Source organism: Haemorhous mexicanus, chromosome 6 (assembly GCF_027477595.1).
Source record: "Haemorhous mexicanus isolate bHaeMex1 chromosome 6, bHaeMex1.pri, whole genome shotgun sequence".
In the NCBI taxonomy this organism is placed as follows: Eukaryota; Metazoa; Chordata; class Aves; order Passeriformes; family Fringillidae; genus Haemorhous; species Haemorhous mexicanus.
In genome coordinates, this window is record NC_082346.1 from 38703034 (window position 1) to 38725613 (window position 22580).

Consider the following 22580-nt stretch of genomic DNA (forward strand, 5'->3'; position numbering starts at 1 on the left):
AGGCAGCAGTGTGGGGTTTTGCCAGACTGGAGAGCAGCTCTGTGGAAAAGACCTGCAGGGGGTCCCAGTGGACCATCAGCTGGAGGGAGTCAGCAGGGACTACCAAGGTGGTCAGAGACTCTGGTAAGGCTGTAGCACTAAGGCTTGTTCTGCCTGGAGTTTTCTCCAGGTGACTTCAGGTCGGACCCTACCGCAGCTCCCCGATACCTGTGGGCAGCAGTGAGAAGATGGAACCAGCCCCTTTGTAGTGGTGTACGGCATTAGGGTAAAGCACAACCGGCATAAATTGCCTAACATAAACAAGATGTTCAAACTGGATGTAAGGTAAAGCTTTTTCTCCACAAGGACTGTCAATGCCACAGGTTGCACAATGTGGTTATGGTATCTCCATCCATGGAGAGCTGACTGGATAAAGCTGTGAGCAGCCTGGCCTAGCCTCAGAGCTGAGCCTCCTTAGGCAGGAGATTGGACTGGAGGTCTTCCAAGGTCCTCTTCAGCCAGAGATGACTTGTGATGCTGTAGATCCCAGGAACTGCACTGTGTTCATTCAGCCAGAGTCAGAAGTTAATTGTTTCTGCTGCTCTCCATTTATGAGCTAAGTGGTATCCATCACTCTGATTTGTGCAAGTTTTTCCTCTTTGCAAAACTCTGTGATGATTTTGTTAGGAGTTTTAAGAGAATTGGCACTATAGCATGAGCAGTCTTTTGCTGCTAGTCAAAGATGGGAGAGCAGCACATACTGTGTTGTTTAATCAGATCAATGAGGAAGGATTCATTACATAATAGATTAATAAATTAGAGGTAGGTTAAACAATCTGCTTTGGTTTGTATGTGGAATGGAAAGTTAAATTAAAGTTCATTCATCTTTCAGAGAGTTTTTCTGCTACAAACTAAGGGTATTTTTGTATCCCTTAAACCAGCAGTTTCTTCATATGAGTTCTCAAAATCTTTCAAAGTGTGTATTGATTTTAGTCAGGCATAAAAGTATTTTTTGTGTACGGTGTTGTTCCTGTGGGGTAGGAAAAGCAGATCGGGGAATAAAGCAAACTACTTCCCACTGGACGGAATGCACCTCCAAGAAGATACTGCAATTATTTTTAAGGCAAACCTTGTTAGAATATAGCCTGTATAACTAAGGAGAATTAATGTTTTAGAACTTGCTTCTCTGCCTTTTGCTGTGTCCTCTGGAGTCCATAAATTCTAGCAGTTGTGAGCCACTTGTAAGTCAAAGCTGCATAAAAATAATGAAAATGTGACTTGTTGTATTTATACTTTGTGACGGTTTTCCTTTCAAATGGTTTTCCTTTCAAATGTATAATAAAATCCTGCCAAAGTCTTTAAGTCACTGTGTTTGAAGTGTAAAGAGAGTAAAGCATTCTTTGGCTTTGTTTTCCAGTGGCTTTGAAACGGATGCTGAACTTCAATGTTCCTCCAGTTAAAAACAGCACAGGAGAACCAGTATGGAAGGTAAGAACTTTTGGAACTGGAACACGAGGATTTTATGGTGTTCAAAAAAGTTCAGATTTGCAGATTTTAACTAAATCATCTTTCTTGTGTTATCAACTTGTACAAACTATTTTTTCCTGTATCATAAATACACAGAATTGAGTATCAGAACTGTTGAAAAAATACCAGAGTCAGAAAGAAGCCCATAGAAATGGAAGAACTATCGATAGCTTGAAGAATCTGAGCTCAGGCTAGCTTTATTACCTTAAAAATGTAATTTGTAGGTCATGAGGAGTTTTTATTACTACAAAGCATATATTCTGTCTCTTCATCCGTTGTCTTTTTTCACTAATTCCCATTTTCTCTTCTGATTTTCCTCTTGTTTTCTTCCAAATGCAGTCAGGAAAACTCTGCACACACAGTAACAATCTTTGAACAGCAAACCCTTGTTTGACAAGGCACTTTTCAGATGGAGGTGATGGTTCTTTTCCCCATTTATCACTGAGTTTCCCCTTGTTTTTTCTTTTATATTTTATTTATTTGTAAGCACAAATGGAAGTCCATGACAAATTAAAGATTTATTGTAAATTGGTAGATGTTTAGATGTTGAAGCAGTTTTGAAGTTAGGGTAGTAGTTCCCTAAACCTGGATTCCTGTATCCACAGCATTCTACAGTATCCACTTTTTACAGCACTTTGTAAGATGATATGTATCTGTTTCAGGTTCTCATTTATGACAGATTTGGCCAAGATATCATCTCACCTTTGCTGTCAGTGAAAGAGCTGAGGGATATGGGGATCACTTTGCATCTGTAAGTACTTTTAAAAAATTGGGAATTCTTTTGTAAAAAGAACATTATTTAATATTCCCCAAAATAATTAACAAATCAGTGAAAAATCATTGAATAAATAACTGCTAGAATAAAAATTATAAACTGACTTGTTCCTGAAATCACATGCCATTATGCAGAATCAGGGAGTGGAGAGATCATTCCAAACAATGTTCACTAGGATTTCTTGCTCAAAACAGGAGGCCCTTGTTCAAAAATAAAAATTATCCAGTAGGTATTATTTTGTCTCTACAAATCCTTTTGCAGTCATATACGTTAAAATTATATTGGCACAAACTGTTTCATGGGACTGTGTATGTTCTTTGCTTGTCTTTTTACACGTAGATTTTACTTGTCTGCTGTCAAACAGATGAAATCTTTAGGCATTATTTTAAGAGATTTCTCATGTCTTTTTCCCCAGATTACATTTACCTAGTCCATTACCTTGTCATTCCTTAGCTGTGGTAATAGTCATGAAAATACTTTGAACATACGTGTATTTTTTTCCAAGTTTATTAACTTTTGCTAAGTGAAGGCTAGAAATGGGAACAGTTTAACCTGCTTACACATCAGCAGAAGCATGAGAAAAACATGTAAGCACTTTGTCTTCAAGCAGGAAAGACAAGTTTAATAGAATTAAATATAGTGGGTTTTTACCACATCAGCAGTTCACATATGAACTTTGTGGATGAAGTATTTTAGCTTTCTCTGAATGGATAATCTGTTTTTGAACATTTGTAATGCTTTTTCTCAAACGTTGAATAAACTTTGAACACATCTATTAATATATTCAGCCAAAAAATACACAAATGTTATTTCTTTTCTTGCTAAAACTCTAGCTAAATATGGAAGGAAATTGTAGGAAATTTCATTTGTCTGTACAAATAAGTAATTTCTTTAACTTCTTAAATTTTATACATATCAGAGAAAAAACACGTTGGAGATGTCTTTTTTCTTCCTGTCAGGCTTTTACATTCAGATCGGGATGCTATTCCAGATGTTCCAGCTGTTTACTTTGTAATGCCAACAGAAGAAAATATTGACAGAATGTGCCAGGTAACTTGCCACTGTAATGTTTCAAAAGAGCCCACACAACAATGTGTGTGAAGTAATCCTGCACTCACCAGAATGTGACTGTAACTACAGCACATATTTGTCAGAAAATATTACCCAAAATATTACCATGCAAAACTTAAATTTCCCAACAAGTAGAAGGGTAAACATGTCTCATGTGTTTCAGAGGGAGTCTGGGGAGTGAAAAGACAAGAGGCAGTGGGTACAAATATTCCATTTAACATTAGAAAAAGCTACTTTAATGAGGGTGGCCAAACACCGGAACAAATTGCCTGGAGAGTTTGTGAAGTCTCTATCCTTGGAGAGGTTCAAAAACTGACTGGACACTATCCTGAGCCAGCTGCACCATTTGATACTGCTTTGAATGGGAAGACTGGATTAGGCTAACCTCAATTTTTCACATTTCTGGTAAGGAGATGGATGGAAGGTTGACATCTTTGCCAAAGTAAGGAGAAGAGCAAAGGGTATTTTTGGTCAGCAGTAAGGTGTGGATTAGCACTTGCTGTCTTTTGGCTTAAATGTCATTTCCTGGTTTTTTGCAGTTCTGTGGTAGGTTGTTTATATCTTGATATGTAATCAAAACGCCATGTGTAGAGCTGTATGAACAGACAGCTAAGCACTTCTGAAGGTTTAGTTTGATTGTGGATAACTGTAACATTACATAGTAAAAGTATGATTTCTTCTTTTAATTAGTCAGGAATGTATTAGTACTTATTCAGGAAAATTTTCCTTTCTTTTAGGATCTTCGAAACCAGCTTTATGAGTCTTACTATTTAAACTTCATTTCTGCCATTTCAAGAAGTAAACTGGAAGATATTGCAAATGCTGCTATAGGTGCTAATGCAGTAACTCAAGTGGCTAAGGTAAGAAAGTCGCCCAGTCCCTAATATTAGCACCATTAAAGGTGTCACTGCATTCTTATTTTCAGGCATACTGGGGGAAAAAACAGAACCCTCAGTCATCCCAGTAATGCAGCTTAGTACCATACTTCATCTGTCAAAAGGCAAAGTGTTGCAAGACTTTTGGGATAAATGATAAGAGGGGAAATACAGTGGTTTCAGAGGATTCTTGATCACATCAGCTGAATGAGTGCTTTCAGTGCATATATGTTTCTGTGTTATCTCCAAAATGCACAAGAAGAGCAGTAGGATTGCAGTTCTCATTTGAAATAATATTTCATATGTACACACTTTTATTGAGTACTCTCCTGTACCTTTATGATTTAAAGGCATGTGTTAGGGATTTACTTTTTTGTTTGTTGAATGGCTGTACCAAAACCTGTAAATTACTAAGTAATACACTTAAATACATTCACTTTTTCTCACTCCAGTTAGTACTACTGGCATGAGAGAAAGAACTCATGAAATAAAATGAACACTACTGGTATTGTTTAAGCCTTAGGTCCTCAGCAGCAGGAAATTGATATAGCCCTCTAACATTCTTAAATCTGTTTTTCAGTTGTGATGTCTCCTTAATAGTTTATGCTATAGAGGAGTTTAGTTTTTTTCCTGAATGCACAGGTGTGTTACAGAAAAGTTAAAATTCATGAGCTGTCTTATTGTTCAGATATTGCCCTCTTTCATCTCTCCTACCTGAGAGCTCAGGGCTGATTAGGTTGCAGTCCTTCATATTCATAAAAAGTGGACCTATAATATTGAAATGTCCTCTACATATGTTTTTTCAGTGATACTTGGCTGCTGAAACTTTGTGCACAGAAACAGTTGAAGTTGGACAGTTCTGGCACTTTCCAGTGCTCTGATATTTTGGGTTAATCACTCAACCCTTACACAGGCTTTTTAATATCTTGCATTTATTTTTTTTAATAGATACTTCTGTAAAATGTAGCAGTAAATCACATACAGTTTTTTTTTTTTTATGCTTCACTCTGGATTATTCTGACCATTATTCCTTGCTTTCTAGGTGTTTGATCAATATCTTAATTTTATTACTTTAGAAGATGATATGTTTGTATTGTGTAACCAAAACAAAGAACTTGTTTCATACCGTGGTAAGTAGAATTTATATAAAAATTAGACAGGCATGTTTGAAGTTGAAATTTACTTTTGAAGTTGTAGCTAATAACCAGCAATTACCTTATTTTGCTTTGATCTGCTCAGAATTCAGGATAATCTGTTAGATATTGTAAAATCATGAAAGAAGCAGTTCTTAGATATTCACTTCAGCATCTTTTATTACATGGTGAGTGTGATACTGAAAAATAAATACATATTTTTAAATAACGAAGGAAAACTGTGGTATGGACGTTTATGGATAATAACACTTTTTATGCAACAAATAATACTGGAAAAATTACATATTGTTTTCACATGTAGATAGTCACTGTGGGTGGGAGAGGGCATTCTAGACAATAAGCAATACTGATTGCTTCTGCAAGCATGTGAGCCAAGCATGTCAGCTTCTTCATAAAGTTTCAGAGTTGCGAGTGAAGTCAGCCTCCTGGAACTTTTTTTTTTTTTTCTCAAGACTTCTGTTCAGCTTGGTTTGGAGCCTAGCAGGCAAAGCAAGTGGCTGCCTTAGATGAGTCACCTTGGTGCTATGGCAGCTCAGGTCAACATACATACTAGCTGTTATATTGCCCACATGATTTTCCTTCCTCCACTGTGCTGATTTTATGTACAGTGTGACCCATTCAGTGTGCTAAAAGTACAGAGAACTACCACCACTCCTGCCCCTTACACTGGATGTTACAGGGTGTGTTTTCTGGCTGCTTCTGCTGTAGTTTTACTCTCCCTCTCTTTTTACATCAGAACCGATAATTTCGGAGCTGCAGGGAGTGTTTAATTGACTCATTCCTTCAAAAATACCAACTCATTTTTGTGATGTACAAATGCAATGAAAGGGAAGAAGCAGAAGTCAAGATAGTCCTATTTTTGCAGCAGCTCCTTATTGCTTTAGTGTAGTTACAAAGTCACACAGCTAATTCCTGGTGCATAGAATACTCCCTAGTGACCAGATAGAGATGAGAAGTCTCTGTATGTCTGATATTTAGCAGTGAGATTTTTCTTCTTTCTTGCCCAGTATCTGAAGTCAGTACCTTTCTTTAAAACTGGTTCCATAATAACTGAGATGTGTGTCACACACTGGGTGTCTCACACCAGGGATTGATTCCATTGGCAGAATGAAGGGCATTTTTGTTTGAAAAGCAGATTTAATTTTTTTCACTAGAACCTGATGTTGAAGAGTTTTAATACTAATTGTTTTGTGATGTGTTCCTGTGTAAATAAAGATACTTAATTGCCTGTCATAAGATTCCTTATGCTAACAAGGAATTTGAAATAAAATGACTGAAAATTTTTTACACCCGTCAGTTTCTCTCTGGCTTGTTTTCCTGTCTTGGGCTGCTGAAATTTGCCAGCATGTTTAAACCAATGTAGAAGGGGGCTGTTTCCAAAAGCTCGGGGAACAGAAATCTGATCTCCCACAGAGAGTGATGAGTTTTCCGTTAGAGCTCAGTGGCTGATCTGTCTCACTGTGTGAGTTCTAGATCTGACACAGGCAGGCAGTAGGAGTGCAGAGGTGAGGAAGAGGTGGGCTTTTTTGCCTGTGGAGAGTAACCCTAGCAGGAGACAGCCAGCTTCATAAGCTACAAAAGTCAGTGTAATCTGAGGATACATAAAGATGGCTGCTATTCTTGCAGCAGCACTGCTGTGTGTGACCACAAAAGTATCTGAATGGGTGAACTCAGACCAAATATCACAAAACAGGTTCATTTTCAGTTTCCTGATTCCTTGGCTGTGTGACTGCTTTTACAGAGAGATAATGTCAGGACACATAAGCAATATAAAATCCTTCAATTAAGTGAAAGACTTTCCTACACAGAAAGGACACACAATACATTATCTCTGTTTAGTAATGGACAAGAAGTGATGAGTTTAAATGCAACAAGAATGTTGCTGATCAGGTATTAGGAGCACTTTCTAACTTTAAAAATAGTGAAATATTAGATTACCTGTAAATATGATGTTATTTTTATGACTGGGAAGCTCTTTGAATTGGTTTAGATACAGAAATTTACATGGGTTTAACTCATCTTTGGAAAGGAGCACCAACCAGTTAATCCCTCAGGCTCCCTCTGATTCTAAGACAGTGTATAAGGAAGAGTAAATGAGTAATATTGGTGTAAAGTTGATATTTGAGACATCCTGCCTCATGCTATTTGAGTGCTTCTTTAGCATTCTTTACAATCTGGTTCAATTTTGTAGTACAACAGGAAAAAAGTAGGAGACTTATGCCTACTTTTCTGTAATAGATGCATTCCCATAAGCTTGTTAGAGTGGAGAAAGAGAAACTAATGGAAAACATGGTAGAACATTTTACCAAAAGATTGTTAATGAAGTTTCTCAAAGGTTGATCTAAGGAGCAGGAATATTAAGTATCCATGTTGGTTGCTATGGTACAAGAAAAGGAATGTGCTGATAAAATGTGCATGGTAGACAAAATTAGAAAGCATTGACAGTGTGCAGATTACTGGAACATCAGAAATGAGCACTTTAAACATATTTACAGGATTGGAAATAAGTGTTAAAATTGGAAAAGGGAAGAGAGTAAAAATGAGGATTTTCCCCCCTGTAAAGTGGGAGATCATTAGTTGGAGATAACTACAGAATGATAGCCCCAGTGAATTTCTTCAAAGCTTTGTCATTATAGAAAAATATGGATATTGGGAATGGTCTGCCTTTCTTGGTGCTGATATTTCAGAAACTTGAAACCTCTATTGCTGCTGTCAACCTAGTCAGAACTTTAGCTTACTACGTGTAGTTGCTGAAATACAATCCATGTCTCTAAAGTTCTTACAGGAGAAAAGCTGGGGGAAAAAGCACCTTTAAAGTTATAGTTGTCCATGGTTATGACTGTCCATGCATAAATTTTGGATGGGAGGCTTATTCATATTTAGAGCTTTGAAATTCATTTTTGAAGAAAGAGGATAAGACAGATAATTATGTGAGAAATTTTTAAAGGTAAAGTAAAGCAAACAAGGATAGGATTTATGGCATGAATCCTGAGATAGTGCTTGACTTGAGATCTGTGAGAAGATTTGGTTGGGTGTTTCCTGTTGGCTATTTTATTCTTGTCAGGGTTAGTAGTTACTTAAGAGAAATGTTGCTGCATGTCTTCTGTTTTGACCTACATGTGGGAAGGAAATCTCTCTTACCTGTCAAGTACAATGTTTTATAACTTGGGAGTTATCCCTAATTTAGAGACTGATGGTGAATTTATGAGAAAAAAAAAAGGAATCTCCATACAAGAGGTGGGATTTAGAAATTTTAAATATAGATAACGGCATACTATAAATAATTATTTTATACAGGTAGTTCTTGAAGATTTTCTTCCTGAAAAATGTTAGCCAAGTGGATGGCCATTTCTCTTGTATAACATGTTTCTTAGTAGGTTTTTGTTTGTGCAGTACTAACAATGCAAAAGATAGGTTTGCAGTGAGAGAGATTTGGAAATTATTGTATCATGTTTGACCTAATAAGCAATAATTAAGTTCTGCCACTTTTCTTCTCAGAAAAAAAAAAAAAGGGAGTGGAAACTAACAGGTGTGGTGAGAGGGGCATTTCAGGATGTAATCTCTTCTGCAACAAAAGCTGTTGACTGCTAACAGCCATCAGATAAGAAGAGGATTGCTCTCTCACTATTAAAACAGCATAAACTTACTTAACCCTATTCTTTTTTCCTCACTGTTTTAGCCATTAACCGACCAGATATAACAGACACAGAAATGGAAACTATAATGGACACTATTGTTGATAGTCTCTTCTGTTTTTTTGTTACTCTTGGTAAGTTTCCAAATATTCTAGCATATTTTCCATATTCAGTGAGATAACTAGAAGTCTAGTGATTCCATATAGAAAATTAAAAGCAGAATTAGATCTGTGACCAAAATCTCAATAATTTACAGGGTTGGATAATGATCTTGCTCAAATATCACTGCTTTCTATCACTCAAATATCTTGCTTTATATCACTGCAAAGTACAATAGAGGTTGGCCTTCATGGGAGTTGAGTCTTAGTCTTCAGTACCAGTGGGAGGAGAATACTGAAATGCAAAGGTTTGGATGCACTGTATAGGAAGATATATTAAGTTTACTTATTTTATTGTGAGTTTCCTTGATGCTTAGCTAATACATTTTTCATAGTGATGACATTTAACTTGAGGTGTAACTGAAATTGGTTATCTGAGATAGCTTTCCTGCAAGGGGAGCTGGGGATTGCCATGGGGCAGTCTGTTCAAGAGAAATTCCCTTGGACCTATTCAGTTCTTTCAAGTGCTAGTGTTATACAAATTAATGTCTTTTTCTCAGTCACTTAAAATCTGTGGATTTGGAATTTTCATATTTGTATAGATAAGTGAGAAACTGTGGCTAAATATTTTGAAACCTGAAAGCCAGTGGAAAATGTGCTTTTGAAAATAGCATTATCATAGATAGATAGTCCTGGACATAGCAGTGAGTTGTAACAGATGTATTGTGGTGCTATAATACTTACTATTATGTTCAAGGGACTTCTAACCTTTTGAAAATAACTTCTAATGCATCTGTATGAGATAATTTGTCCCTCCAACAGTGGATGAGCTTTCTTTCTAATATATACTCTATTTCTCATAAATTGTTGTATGGGGTACTCACTTCTGTAAAACTTTATTTAATATTTCTGTATAGTATTTTTCATTTCATAGATAAAGACTGCAAGAGAAAAGTTTAATGGAAGTTTATGTTTAATCTCAGAATGTTAGTTAAAGTTGTTTGTAAAAAGTAATGTAATAATCTGAAAATGACAATGCACGTAGAAGTCAATGTATCTTTTATTAGGAGCTATACCTATAATCAGATGCTCAAGAGGAACTGCAGCTGAAATGGTGGCAGTGGTAAGAACTGTTTTTCTAAACACTTATTATTGCTGTGCAACTTTCCAAACATCACTTTCACTTTTCTCAGTACTAGACAGAGAGCTAGTGTCATTGTATCATTTTTCTCATGAAGGAAATAAAACTGGAAAATAGATACATCCACTTTTCTTTCTGATTTCAGTTCCACAGAACTTCTGTAGAAACTGTAGTGTTAGGGAATCAGATACTGAAAAACTTAAATATAAATAATTATTCCTAATTATTTATATTTAGAGTTTATATTCCTAGAGTTTATCAAGATTTTTTAATAGGCATTATAATTAAGCTGCATCTACACAGTTTACAAAGTGGCTGTTGGGCCTGTGTTCCTCTGTGTGTATCAGTAAGAAAGTTTTATCAATCTTACTGGGAAACCCTGCAAGTACAAGACATTTTCAGTATAGCAAATTAAACTGACATTGAACTTGATTATCAAATAGGGATGAAATGACCAAAGTAAATCACAATTAACAATCTCTACAGAGCTGCCTTCATTAGGAGTCACTGTGGTTCATTTCTTTCATCTTCTTTGTCAGGGAAATGGTAATACTGATTAAAGCATGCAGTGTGGATGCACTAATATTGAGGATAATCTCACTTTTATGAAACAATTGTGTGGCAGTGTCTGCCAGCCCAATTTGCTGCTTTTGCTGTGGTTTCCTCTTGATGCTTCCTACTGGTATTTTCTACTTGCATGTTTAGAGAATGGGTGCTAATTGGGATGAGATTAGTAGATGTGAAGGAAACATCATCAGTGTAGTCCCGGACATAAATTTATATCTGGACAGTGTAGTCGAGATATAAATGCTGGAGGGCCAAAATAGATGTAAAATTTCTTTATTTCCCATGTGCACTTCACCTAGTCTTCCTACATTTAAGACATTTATAAGCTACAAAAACAGCACAATGAGTCTTTTAATGATGATTGTGTAAAGACGTCAGGAAACCATTGGTTTGTTAAAAGTGGTTTTGTTTTTCCCATCCTCAGAAACTGGATAAGAAGCTCAGAGAGAATCTAAGAGATGCCAGAAACAGTCTTTTTACAGGTGATACACTCGGAGCTGGCCAATTCAGGTATTGTGTTAGTCGTTTTATTTTTCATATTTCAGTTGTCTGGGTAAGTCACCACTGTACTAAAAACTGTAGTTACAGGAATTGGGTTCAAATTCTTTATTAACAGAATTTACATACTTTCAAGGGAGTTTTCCAATCCCACAGCATAACCCATTTAAAAACTTCTGTAACTGTTAAGAGTATGGTCCTAGGACAGTAAGTCAGAAATTATGTTATGAACCAGTTAATTTTGTTCAGTCTCTAAACCCAGCAAGAGCCGAACTTCTGTAAATACACTCTGTTTACAGGGCTATGAAATGCAGTTGGATGTCTGAACATAGCTCTGAAGTCCTTAAAAAGAAAGACAGACCCATTTTCTTGCTTGTGAACACTACTACCAGTTCAGTTATATCAAAAGCAAGTGTTTCCCAGCTGATCTCTGTCTTGATCAGAGGACACTGCTTGAGGACTACCACCTGGATAATTAAGGTCTGTTAAGTCATCACCTTTGAATCCTTTGTGGATGCTTGTGAGCATCCGATGATGTGTTCTCAGTAGCATCCCTATACACTCTTGCCCTCAGATAGCTGAATACTCCACAGGCTGCCTTAGGAAGGTGTGTTAGGAGAGCTTGTATTGTACATGGAAAGGAGGAGATGTGTCGGCAAGACCATATCTGAAGGAAACTTCGAATCTGCTAACTAGGTATAAAAGAGTCATCATACTTTTATCTCACATTAAAATCAGAGCTTGGATAAAAGGCACAAAAACATCAATTGGCAAAAGGAATGAGCTTGAAAGCAGAGAGAATAGTTGTGAAATACCAGTTTCTTAATTTTCATGAGAACTGAATTGTAAGCACTGCTTTTCCTTCAGAGGTGTGGCTTGTTTTCCTGATAGTGTAGCATCATTGCCCTCAAAATGAAAATGCAAGGTAAAGGAAACATAGGGAACTTTAACCAGTTTAATGGCTTCAGATCTTTAGTTTGGTTTTCAGAATCAGGTGACTAAGGCTCTTGAGATTATATATTTAAGTGAATATACTTACTGCAAGAAAATCCAGAGTATGGCATTTAAATGCTTTTTCTCTCTTCAAATGTACTTCAACTACATGTTGTAGGGATAATGTGCTTAAGAGAAATGGTTGTTGTAATGTTCTATCAGCTCACAGTCTTCCTATCTTCACTAAATTTTTCATGTGCCCATAGCCCAAGACTTTTATGACTGCATTTTTTACAATTTTTACAAAATTGGGTATTGATGGAATAACCACAGTGCATCTCAGAAGTTCATAATTTATTTTTGTATGGACTTTATATACAAGCAAAGAGAAAAGTGAAGTTAGGAACCCTTGAAAGTGAGATTGTGTATTTGGGGACTGTAATGGGGATTAAGGTCAAATACTACCCACTGAAACAGTTTTTTGGAACTCAAATGTGTATCCACACTAAGATGTATTAGTCAATATGTAAAAAGTCAGTGTTTCAACTTCTGCTCAATATTTATATATTGGTAATTTCACTTAGTATAAAATAATCTCTTTATCATTAGTAAGATGTGATTAATGGAATTTATCAAAGTGATTGGCCCCAGTTATTTTTGGGAAGGCTGGAGAAGCTCAGCAGTAGGCAGTTTTGGTTTTATCTTGAAATAGATGTATAAGGTGGCTGATACCACTCAGGATGTTACTGGGGTGCTTTAGCCATGTTTAAAGAAGTACTAACAAAGTGTCATCTTTTCAGCTTCCAAAGGCCCTTATTAGTCCTTGTTGACAGAAACATAGATTTAGCAACTCCTCTACATCATACTTGGACATACCAAGCTTTAGTGCATGATGTTCTGGTAAGGATAAATCTGATTTTGTTATGAAAACTATTTTTTCACTCAGTTTGTTGTTAAAAATTATTATCGGGTTCTCTCTTAATCCAAAATCTGGTTTGTCACTTTTATTCAGAAGTTGTTTTAATAATGAACAACTTGGAAGATTTTCTCTAGAAGGTTTATTTAACAATAATTTCTCAAATATTTTGAAAGTTGGAATCTTGGTATCACCAGATCACTAATTCAGCAATCCTGGCTTTTTTTCAGTAGGTCATGATCTGTATGTTATGTAATATCCAGACTCCAGGGAGTGCAATTCAGTTTTGAAAAACAAATGATTTTTATGTGTTTTTAAACCAGTTTTGGTTTTAGTTTGAACTTCTAAAAATACTTTTTCCTGGTTTTCTCCACAAGGTGGTGTAGGTGTTCAGTGCAGAGTGGTATACAGTCCTACTGTAAGGAATCTAAAACAGATTTTTTTTTTTTTTTTAATTTAGATAACCTTAAACTGCCTTTATTTCCTCAGGTTTATTTTATAAAACCAATAGTAGAAATGTATTTGAATGATTGCTCATTCTGTTTACCTCAGATTTGTGCATTTTGTGTATAGGTGTGGAGTAAATAATGTTTTTAAAAAAGAGTAAGAGTAATTACTATCTGGAGTTTTTTTGTCTGCTGAGAGTTATTTGTGAAAATAATTTCAATATCTGACTTTGAGAATTATTTTGGATTTATTTTTGAGACTGTTAGAGGCATACATGAAATATGCACATGGACATATGTGTTGATGTACAAAGTTGGTAGTCATCCACAGTGTCCAGAAACTTCTGTTTCTAGGATGAAAATACTTCAGCACTAACATAATGTTTTAGGGCACTTGTAAATTTTATTTTATGTAATTAATATATTATCACAAGTCATTTGCTGTTAAACTTAAGGGTGCTTTCTGCAAATAATAATTTTTGACCTAGTTTCTTTAGGAAGGGGGTATCTGAAAAAAACACAGTTTTTGAACTGGCTAGAGACTTGCAGACAGAAGTAGTGAATTTCTACAGGTTTCTTTTTAAATTAGTGTTGGGTGGCCTCAAGCATGAGTTGGGATAGGACTTCAGTTCATCAGGATGCAGAGTGATCAAAGATGTACTGGAGGCTAAGGACAGCTAGTGCTACAAATCTGGTGGGGTATTGGAATAACCCTGGAAGACCTACTCAGCAAGATTGGATCTCTGCTGCATCAGGCTTCTGTAGTTTCTCTGGACCAACCTGTTAAATGTTGCATCTTAAAAGTGCACAGATTAGGAATTTTTTTAGTGAAATTGTAACCAAGTGGTCTGTGGTTCCATGACACGGGCAAAAGTTAAATTTCAAAACTAGTCAAGTTATTGGCCTTAAGGCAAGCTTGCCAAACTCATCACATACTTTCATGAAATAAGTGCAGTAGCCTTTTAAGAGGCCATAAATTGCAACCATGAAATTGTTACCAAGATGTTGGTTATGTAAACTCAGCTTTCAAACAAACTGGGTTTTGTTTAAGGTCTCAGTTACAATAGTCCAGGAATACTGTGCAGTGTTAAACTACCCAGGCACAAAGTTGAGTGCTGCATCCACTGAGATTATAACCATGCTGTTTCTACACAGAAACATGCTTACATGAAGGGATTTCTATTTACGAATAAAAAACCTTTCATCCATGGATACAGAAAAATGGGAGGCATGGTTAGAAAGCCTTAAAAGGACAAAATGGGGAGTTGAAAGGAAGAATGCTAAGCAATAAGAATTATTTTAGGAAAATGTGTAAATGGCAAAACTAACTTGAAAACGCTGGTGAGTTAAAATGATCCAAAACATAGATCTCCATTAAAAATTATAGCTAAATATGCAATCAAATTAATTTTTTTCTCTTCAAGTTTTTATCAAATATGTGTGCTTGAAATATACTATTTTTTTGCTGAAACATTAAATACCTCTTGTAAGATGAGGTTTGTGCTCATCAACTGCATGTGTTTCCTTTGAGTAGCTACTTGGTTATGTTTCTGTTCTGGCATGGATCATTTGTAGTATTTAAGTTCCTTCGAAGGGATAGCTAGAAACATTTTAAAACTTTATTGACAGTTTCACTCACAGTGATCCATTTCTGTATACAATAATAAAGTGATATTTTATTTCTGGAAAAAAAATCTATTCTGAAAGGTTCATAACAGTTTCTGTGTAGTTGAAGATCTTACTCTATCATTATTTGTCAAGCAAAGAGCTCCTTTGAAGTTTTAAATGTCCTTGAAAAGAGCTAGGACAAAGTCAGCAAGTGGAATATTTATTGATACTCTTTGTTGAAAACCAGAGAGAATAGGTAAGCTGCAGAAAATACAGGGCAGTCTTTGGCAGTGGGAGAAAGAACTAGAAGACCCGAAGGAGCAGTTGGTGATGTGAGCATAATTGTGTCCTCTAGCAAAGCAATGTAATTGCTATGTTCATGAATCTGTGGAAGAAGAAAAACTATGTGGAAAAATAGCAGCTTTGTTGCAAAGTTTTGCTTTATGATTAATTCACTATTTTACTAGTGCTCAAAAAATTAGGGAAAGAGCTGTGAAGGTGTGGCTAAGTAGTCCTCATGGTGAATAATCCTGTTGCTGATGTCATCAGCTTCTTGGCAGTATTGATACATATGTTGTAGCTGTGTAAGTGAACAGATTTAGAAACACTTTTTGTCTGCAACATAGATACTTTTCTACTTCAAAGTTTTGGAGTTGCTGGAGCGCAGTCCTTGCTAAATAACTCCTTTTCTATGCAGAAAACAGTGTTCAAAGTTCAGTGTCAGAAGAGTGCTTGCATATGAGATAATCAAATGTCTTTGCATAACAATCATTGCCTTGCTTAGTATTGAACTGATCACAGTTCAGTAACTGTGAGTAATTTTGGAGTCCTTATATTGCTGTTGTTATTATTTACTTAAGTAGTAAACTGTTTCTTGCCTTCTATATGAGTTGTAATAATAGCTGTGTTAATATTTTTTTTAGAAAATATTCTAGAAAATATTTTGTTGAGTATAAAAGACTGAATAAACAATTAAATTGTCAAATATTTACATAAGATTCTTCTTTGTTATAGGATTTCCATTTGAATAGAGTTAACTTGGAAGAATCAACAGGAACAGAAAGCACTCCAGCAGGTGCAAGACCTAAGAAAAAAAATAAGAAGTCCTACGATTTAACTTCATCTGATAAATTCTGGCAAAAGCATAAGGGCAGGTAAGCCGTAAAGGTACACAGTTTATATTAATTTAGTCAATATAGATTCTAAGTATTCTTCATGTATGGTAGCTCTGTTTTAAGCTTATTTGAAAATCTTTTCTACCTTGGGGGCCTTTCTTTTTAAGGTGTGTTGGGTCTGGCTGAGGTGAAGTTCATTCCCCACAGCAGCCCTCACAGTGCTGTGCTTTGCCCTGGTAGCTGGAAAGGTGTCTGTAACACACCAATGTTTTGGCTACTGCTGGGCAGTGCTCCCACAGCATCAGCACTGTCTCCCCAACATTCCCCCTCACCAGCAGGCTGAGGGTGGGCAAGATCCTGGGAGGGGGCATGGCCAGGACATCTCACCTAAACTGACCAAAGAGATACTCCATACTTTTCCATGCCATACTGTACCATACCATATCATTCCATTCCACTGTTCAACAATAAAAGCTAAGAGAAAGGAGAAGTGTGCAGCATTCAATGGGATTTTTTTTTAATGTTTTTCTTCTGGAGCAACTGCTCTGCTTACTGAAGCCCTGCTTCCTGAGAAATGGCCACATATATCTGTTGGTGGGAAGTAGAGAATAAAACCTGTCATTTTCCTTTGCTTTCACACATAAGCTTTCATTTTTTCAACCAACCCATGACTTTAGGGGTTTTTCTACCTTGCTTTCTCCTCTCTCTTGCTGAGGAGAGAAGTGATAGAGTCACTTGGTGAGCAACTGGCATGCAATCAGGGTCAAACCACCACATAAGGAATGATCTTTGCCAGTATTCATTGTCCATGTTAATTGTCTGTTATTTCTTTGTTACGGAGCTCAAAATTGTTCTTACCAAAACTACATAAAATTATGGAAGGCAGTGAATATATCTTAGAAAGTTTAAGTAAACTTACGTTATGTCAAGATGTCACTATTTTCACTGATTTGATTCTGCTGCATGATTTGTATATTGTTATTTCCAAAAAGGTTTTTATTGTCTGGTTCTAGTATTTCAGTTTGTTGGTTTAACTGAGCTTAATGCAGACTATTGCATTAGTCCTTTTCCAGAGGTGGCCGAGTCTGTTCAGCAAGAACTGGAATCTTACAGAGCCCAAGAAGATGAAGTCAAAAGACTTAAAAGTATCATGGTAAGTTTTATCACCTGTATGTGTTTTATGTAATAAAACACATGATAGGGCTTGTAGAGATGCCTAGCCCACCCTTGTCATCCCGTGGACAAAAATGTACACTGCATGCTGAATTTTAGGCATGGTATGATCTTAAAAGTAGGACTAGAAGTACTATATTTCATGAGAAGTTTCAATTTCTTGTTCATTGGTGTTGCAATTATATAACTTCCATACTAACTGAAAAACACAATCCGGACATTAATACCATTATGAGAAAATAGTTTCTAAATGTACTGACTTTATCTGCATGCATGATGTTTGTATTTATTATGACTATTTTTATTCCTCTTTTCAAACCCTTCCTCAAAACCCAGGGCATTGAAGGGGAGGATGAAGGAGCAATAAGTATGCTTTCAGATAATACAGCTAAGCTGACTTCAGCTGTCAGGTAAGTAGTCAGTAGTGCATTATTGTTGTTTCATTGTCTGTGAACCATTTCTAATTTTTTTTGTTATTGTACTTTTAGTATTCTTTGAAATAAATATCTTTCAATGGAGGCTGTTCAGGTCTGTAATATAGTTTAAATGCTTTATAATTCTGATAAAGTTAAATGCAGTGTCCTAAACCAGTGCTTGCATATGTAACTTCCACAATGTGTTTGACTTTGGAGTCTTTCCTCAGCAAAGACAAGTAATCTAAGTGCATCATAGATTTGCTTGCCCTGTTCCACCAAAATCCCCAACCTCTGCATTCTTTCATTAAAAAAAAAATTTTAAATTTCCTTCTTCAGGTATGGTCATGAGAATCTTTACATCTTAATGTTGTCATTTTTTAGTTCCAACCCTATTCTGTAATTTTAGATTTTAAATAGCTTTCCAACCCAGACTGTTCTATTATTCTTTAAATGTTGTAGTGCCCACTGTATACACTACACAATTCAACTAACAGTGCAAATCAGCAGGTTAGTTTGTATTTAATCTCTCCAGCTCTCTTCCAGAACTTCTGGAAAAGAAGAGGCTCATTGATCTTCATACAAATGTTGCAACAGCCGTTTTGGAGCACATAAAGGTACAGTTGCTCTCTAACTTGAGTTTTCTGTCAGTAGTTCTCTTTAGCTTAAGGAATATTTTTGAGGCAGTGAAGGTAAGAAAATGAGCCTTCTCAATGGTGCTGCTTTTTCAGAATTCACTGGGTAGCATTACTTAGTGTTGAAGGGTGAGAGAGAATGAATTTTGAATGCCTCTGCATGGAAAGCAAAGAACACCAGTTCTTTTCTTATCAGAATTTACTAGTATATTCTCATTTTTTAATGGTGGCCACAGCTGTTATTGTGGGTTGAAGTCTTTCGAAAAATAAGTTTATGATGGTAGTGTTTTGTTTGTTTTAGAGATGTATCATGGCAGTTCATGACTTCAGTCTAAGCAATCTTCTGTTCTGTATGTGTTTGTCAGAAGGGCACTGTTGACTGCTCACCAGCAAAACTCATACCCAGAGATGTGGCAATAATGATGCAACTTACTGAAGTGCTCTTGCCAGCAGGGTCTGTGTTAGATGTCTTGTGGTAATTTAAGAACTTCCCAAGGGGGTTTGTCTTTCCTGTTTTAAGTCTGCTGCTTTTGTCAGGGACCTTGCAGAGGCATTCGTGTCAAGTGAAGGCCCTGGTTACTGCTAGGATAACTTGGAAAATGGATTTGTTTTCACAGCATGAAAACAGAAATTGTAGATGAGGCTTTCAGAAATGCTGACATTCTTTTCAGTTTTGGAAGGTGTTTCAAACACCAAGTCTCACTGAAAATCAGTAATTAGAGAGTTTTACCCCAAGCTACTTAAAATTCTTGGAAGGCAATGTGTTTTTGAAGCTAGCTTTAACATTTGTAAAGAATGTAAGATCTGTCCTCAGTTATTATTGCTACTGAAATTTTTTTAAGTGCGCCATATGAACAAAGGATTAATTCTGCAATTAAATTAATGAATTCATTTTACCTATTTATAAAGTTGGAGAAGAGGTAAGTGTCTTTGCTTAGCTCCTTACTGTAGGGGCTAGTACACTATTAGGTATGTCAGTTTTCATATCTGACAGTTTAAAAGCAGTACTTTATTACCACTGAAAAAAAATTGAAGTCAACAATATTAATATTTTGATGCCTTGACTGTAAATTCACTTTTCCAGGAAGGATACTGGCATGATAATGGCAGGCCTAGACCAGTAGTATTCTATATGATTTGTTGGTTGGAAAACAAGTTTCAGAGCAAGATGTAGAATGGAAGTAACATCAGTTTGGCTTTCCAGCGTCCTATTGGCAGTGAGCTGGAGTCAGATGTATTAAGTGATAGCAGTGCACTTGATTACCCAGAGGTGGAAGGAATTGCCTTATCTGGGCACTCAACCAGCCCTTGGCTTTCTGCTCTGATAGGGAGCCTGCTATTAGGGAGTGCCCTAGGAGTGGTGGTCCATTCCTCCACAATTCTTAATTCTGGTACTGCAAAGCACTCAGGCTCTTCACCTTCTTATTGTATAAATGTCAAAAAAAATTGTGAGACTAATGGCCATGCAGTTTCTTCAATATATTTATATGTACATCTCCATCATCTTTTCTTTTGATTTAAAAAGCATCAGTTTATCTCCAGATATTTAGGAAACTTGTCTTAAACTAATGCAAACGGATGCAGTTTTTCTGTTGAAATATGCTTATAACAAAGCCCTTTAAGTGAATCAATGCAAAGTTTATTCCAGCTGCTTTCTCTTGACCATTCTCTCCTCTTTTTTCACCCTCCAGTGTTTGAAAAAGTATCTTTCAATCTTGAGCTGTGGAATTTTAGTAGACAGGACGTTATGCTACCTAATGGATTCCTCAAAAATACTCTCAAAAAGGGCAGTGTCTCATCCAGTACTTTCAAAAGAAATTCTGATGAAATATTGACTCAGTGATTAATAGGTTTTATGCACAGTTACATAATGAAACCAGATTAGGATAAGGCTGAATTTTTTTTTTTTTGCAAGTAAGTGAGGTCATGAGGAGCTAGTGGGGTGCCATGCTCTTCTTCGGGTTTCTATATTTTCTCTTCTAAAATAATCAGGAGGTGCATTCATACTTTAAAATAGACTATTTGCATTATCCATTATGGGGTTTTACTAGATTAATTATCTGAACATTTTTCTTCGCTATATATATAAGGTTCTATGCGAAGAATGCAATGAAACCTGCTTTGGATATACTAAGTGAACTTAATTTTTCTTGTGGTTGTACTTTAATGTTCAGTTTACAGCTGCTTTCCACATTCCCTTGGATCATTTTCTAAGACACAGCAAGAGGAAACCAGAAATTAATCACGTACTTACGGGTCCTGACAGTTTTTTGGCTTAAGATTTAGTGAAATAATGGAAAGTATGCATCACTTTTTCATGAAGCAAACCATCAAGTATTTATTGTCAGTGCTTAGAACAAATGCATCCTTGTTTTGCATTTATTGGTTTTTCCTCTGCTGAAGCTGGTCACTAAAGGTCTGGACCAAACAGATAACAGATTTAGAGCTAGAGTTGCCTATGTAGCTGCTTTAAAGTTTCAAGTAATGCTTATCTTTGCATGTCATTCTAATATGAATAGAATTAGTGATGTATGTTAAATCATGAATATAAAAAGATGCATGCATACACTTTTCTAAAATGATTGTTGGGGGAGTCAATTAAATAATTTCTTTCTAGAATTCTACAGATGTGAATTTAAGTGGCAATTTTTTATATGTATTGTTGTCTGTCTTAAATTACTTGTATTTGGTTTAGTTTGGTTTTGTTTTTTTTAATTCCTGCATGGTTTTATTATATATATCTACTTCTGCTTGATCTCAAGGTCTGATACTTTGAATGATCTCTTAATTGGGATCCCCTTAATTGGGATTGACAATAGCCTTTCAAGTTTTCAAATTCATATTTTTAAAGGAATTCCACTATTTTAAGTACTCAGTTTTAAATAAGGTTACATTTTGCTCTTACACCATGTGAAATGGTATGTGTCTGTGAAATATGTAGGTCATCGTGGTCCAGGCTGTTTTTCTGTGGTTCAGAGCTGATAATTCATTAACCTTCTAGTAACAGCAGCTTTTTCTGGGTTCGGTTACAGTGACCTTCCAATCTTGATTCTGTGCAGTTCAGTGAAAAGGAATTGGCTGTGTCTGCCACTCCCAGCCTTCTTCCAGAGTTTCTCTTCCTCTCCACAGCAGCACACCATAATTACCTGACCAGCCTCCCTCATTCTGGACACAGCTATTTCTGGTCTTTCTCTGTCAGCATTTTTGAAAAAGACCTCAGATAGTTTCTTAGAAAATGTCTTCTCTCTTCTGCATATTCTCTCTCTCTAAAATTAAGAACTTTTGTAGTGTAAAGAGGATAAAAGAGCTTCCAGCAAGTCTCTACAAAAATTGCCCTCTAAGAGATTTTAATGGGTCCTACCTCCACTTACTGGCTTTAAAAAGAAGGAATTTTGTGTTCATTTTGGAGTACAGTGCTCAAGTAGACTTTCCCATGCACTTCAGTAATTTTCCCTAAAATAAGTTTTGGCTTACAAACAGCCTGTTTCTAAAGATGATAAGTTGAAAACTTTCACAAATACATTTTTCTAAAAAAGCAAGCTGAAGTGTGGCACTTTAACTGCAATATAGGATCCTGTTTCTGAAAGGGTGGCCAGAAAGGTCTCTTGAATGAGATTGGTGTGGAACAAGGTGTCATAATAGAAAGTCAAGAGCAGGAGGCAGAAAAGGAATAACTGTGAAAGTAAATGCATCTTTATTTTATTTTTTTTTTTACTATTATTGATTTACTTCACATTGCTTGCCATTTTGGCACCCATAAGAACATATTCTTTGCTGTGTTTTTTATTGAATCTACAGGATTGTTTAGCTCCTATTCCCCAGCTTTTCCTCTTGGCATGTCTGTGAGTTTGCCATTGAGTGAGCAAAATTGCACTTATTTAAATTAAATGGGACATCTGCTTCTTATCAGCACCTCTTAGACAAGTTGGCTCTTCGAGAACTGTCTCATTGATGTGGCATATCTGGGATATCTATCAAAAGGTAACTAGATGTGTTTAAGGCTATTCAGTAACCCATATGA

General features: G+C 36.1%; 1 protein-coding gene across 1 annotated transcript in view; it reads left to right on the forward strand.

Moving 5' to 3' along the window:
* The window catches only part of SCFD1 (sec1 family domain containing 1), a 50691-nt gene that overhangs the window by 3849 nt on the left and 24262 nt on the right, over window positions 1-22580 (forward strand). The window contains exons 2-14 of the mRNA XM_059849846.1: window positions 1397-1467; window positions 2169-2257; window positions 3241-3331; window positions 4090-4212; window positions 5270-5357; window positions 9061-9150; window positions 10182-10237; window positions 11247-11332; window positions 13054-13153; window positions 16238-16377; window positions 17401-17491; window positions 17848-17921; window positions 18460-18541. Coding sequence (XP_059705829.1) covers window positions 1397-1467; window positions 2169-2257; window positions 3241-3331; window positions 4090-4212; window positions 5270-5357; window positions 9061-9150; window positions 10182-10237; window positions 11247-11332; window positions 13054-13153; window positions 16238-16377; window positions 17401-17491; window positions 17848-17921; window positions 18460-18541 — 1181 coding nt within the window. The remainder of the gene's footprint in view (window positions 1-1396; window positions 1468-2168; window positions 2258-3240; window positions 3332-4089; window positions 4213-5269; window positions 5358-9060; window positions 9151-10181; window positions 10238-11246; window positions 11333-13053; window positions 13154-16237; window positions 16378-17400; window positions 17492-17847; window positions 17922-18459; window positions 18542-22580) is intronic.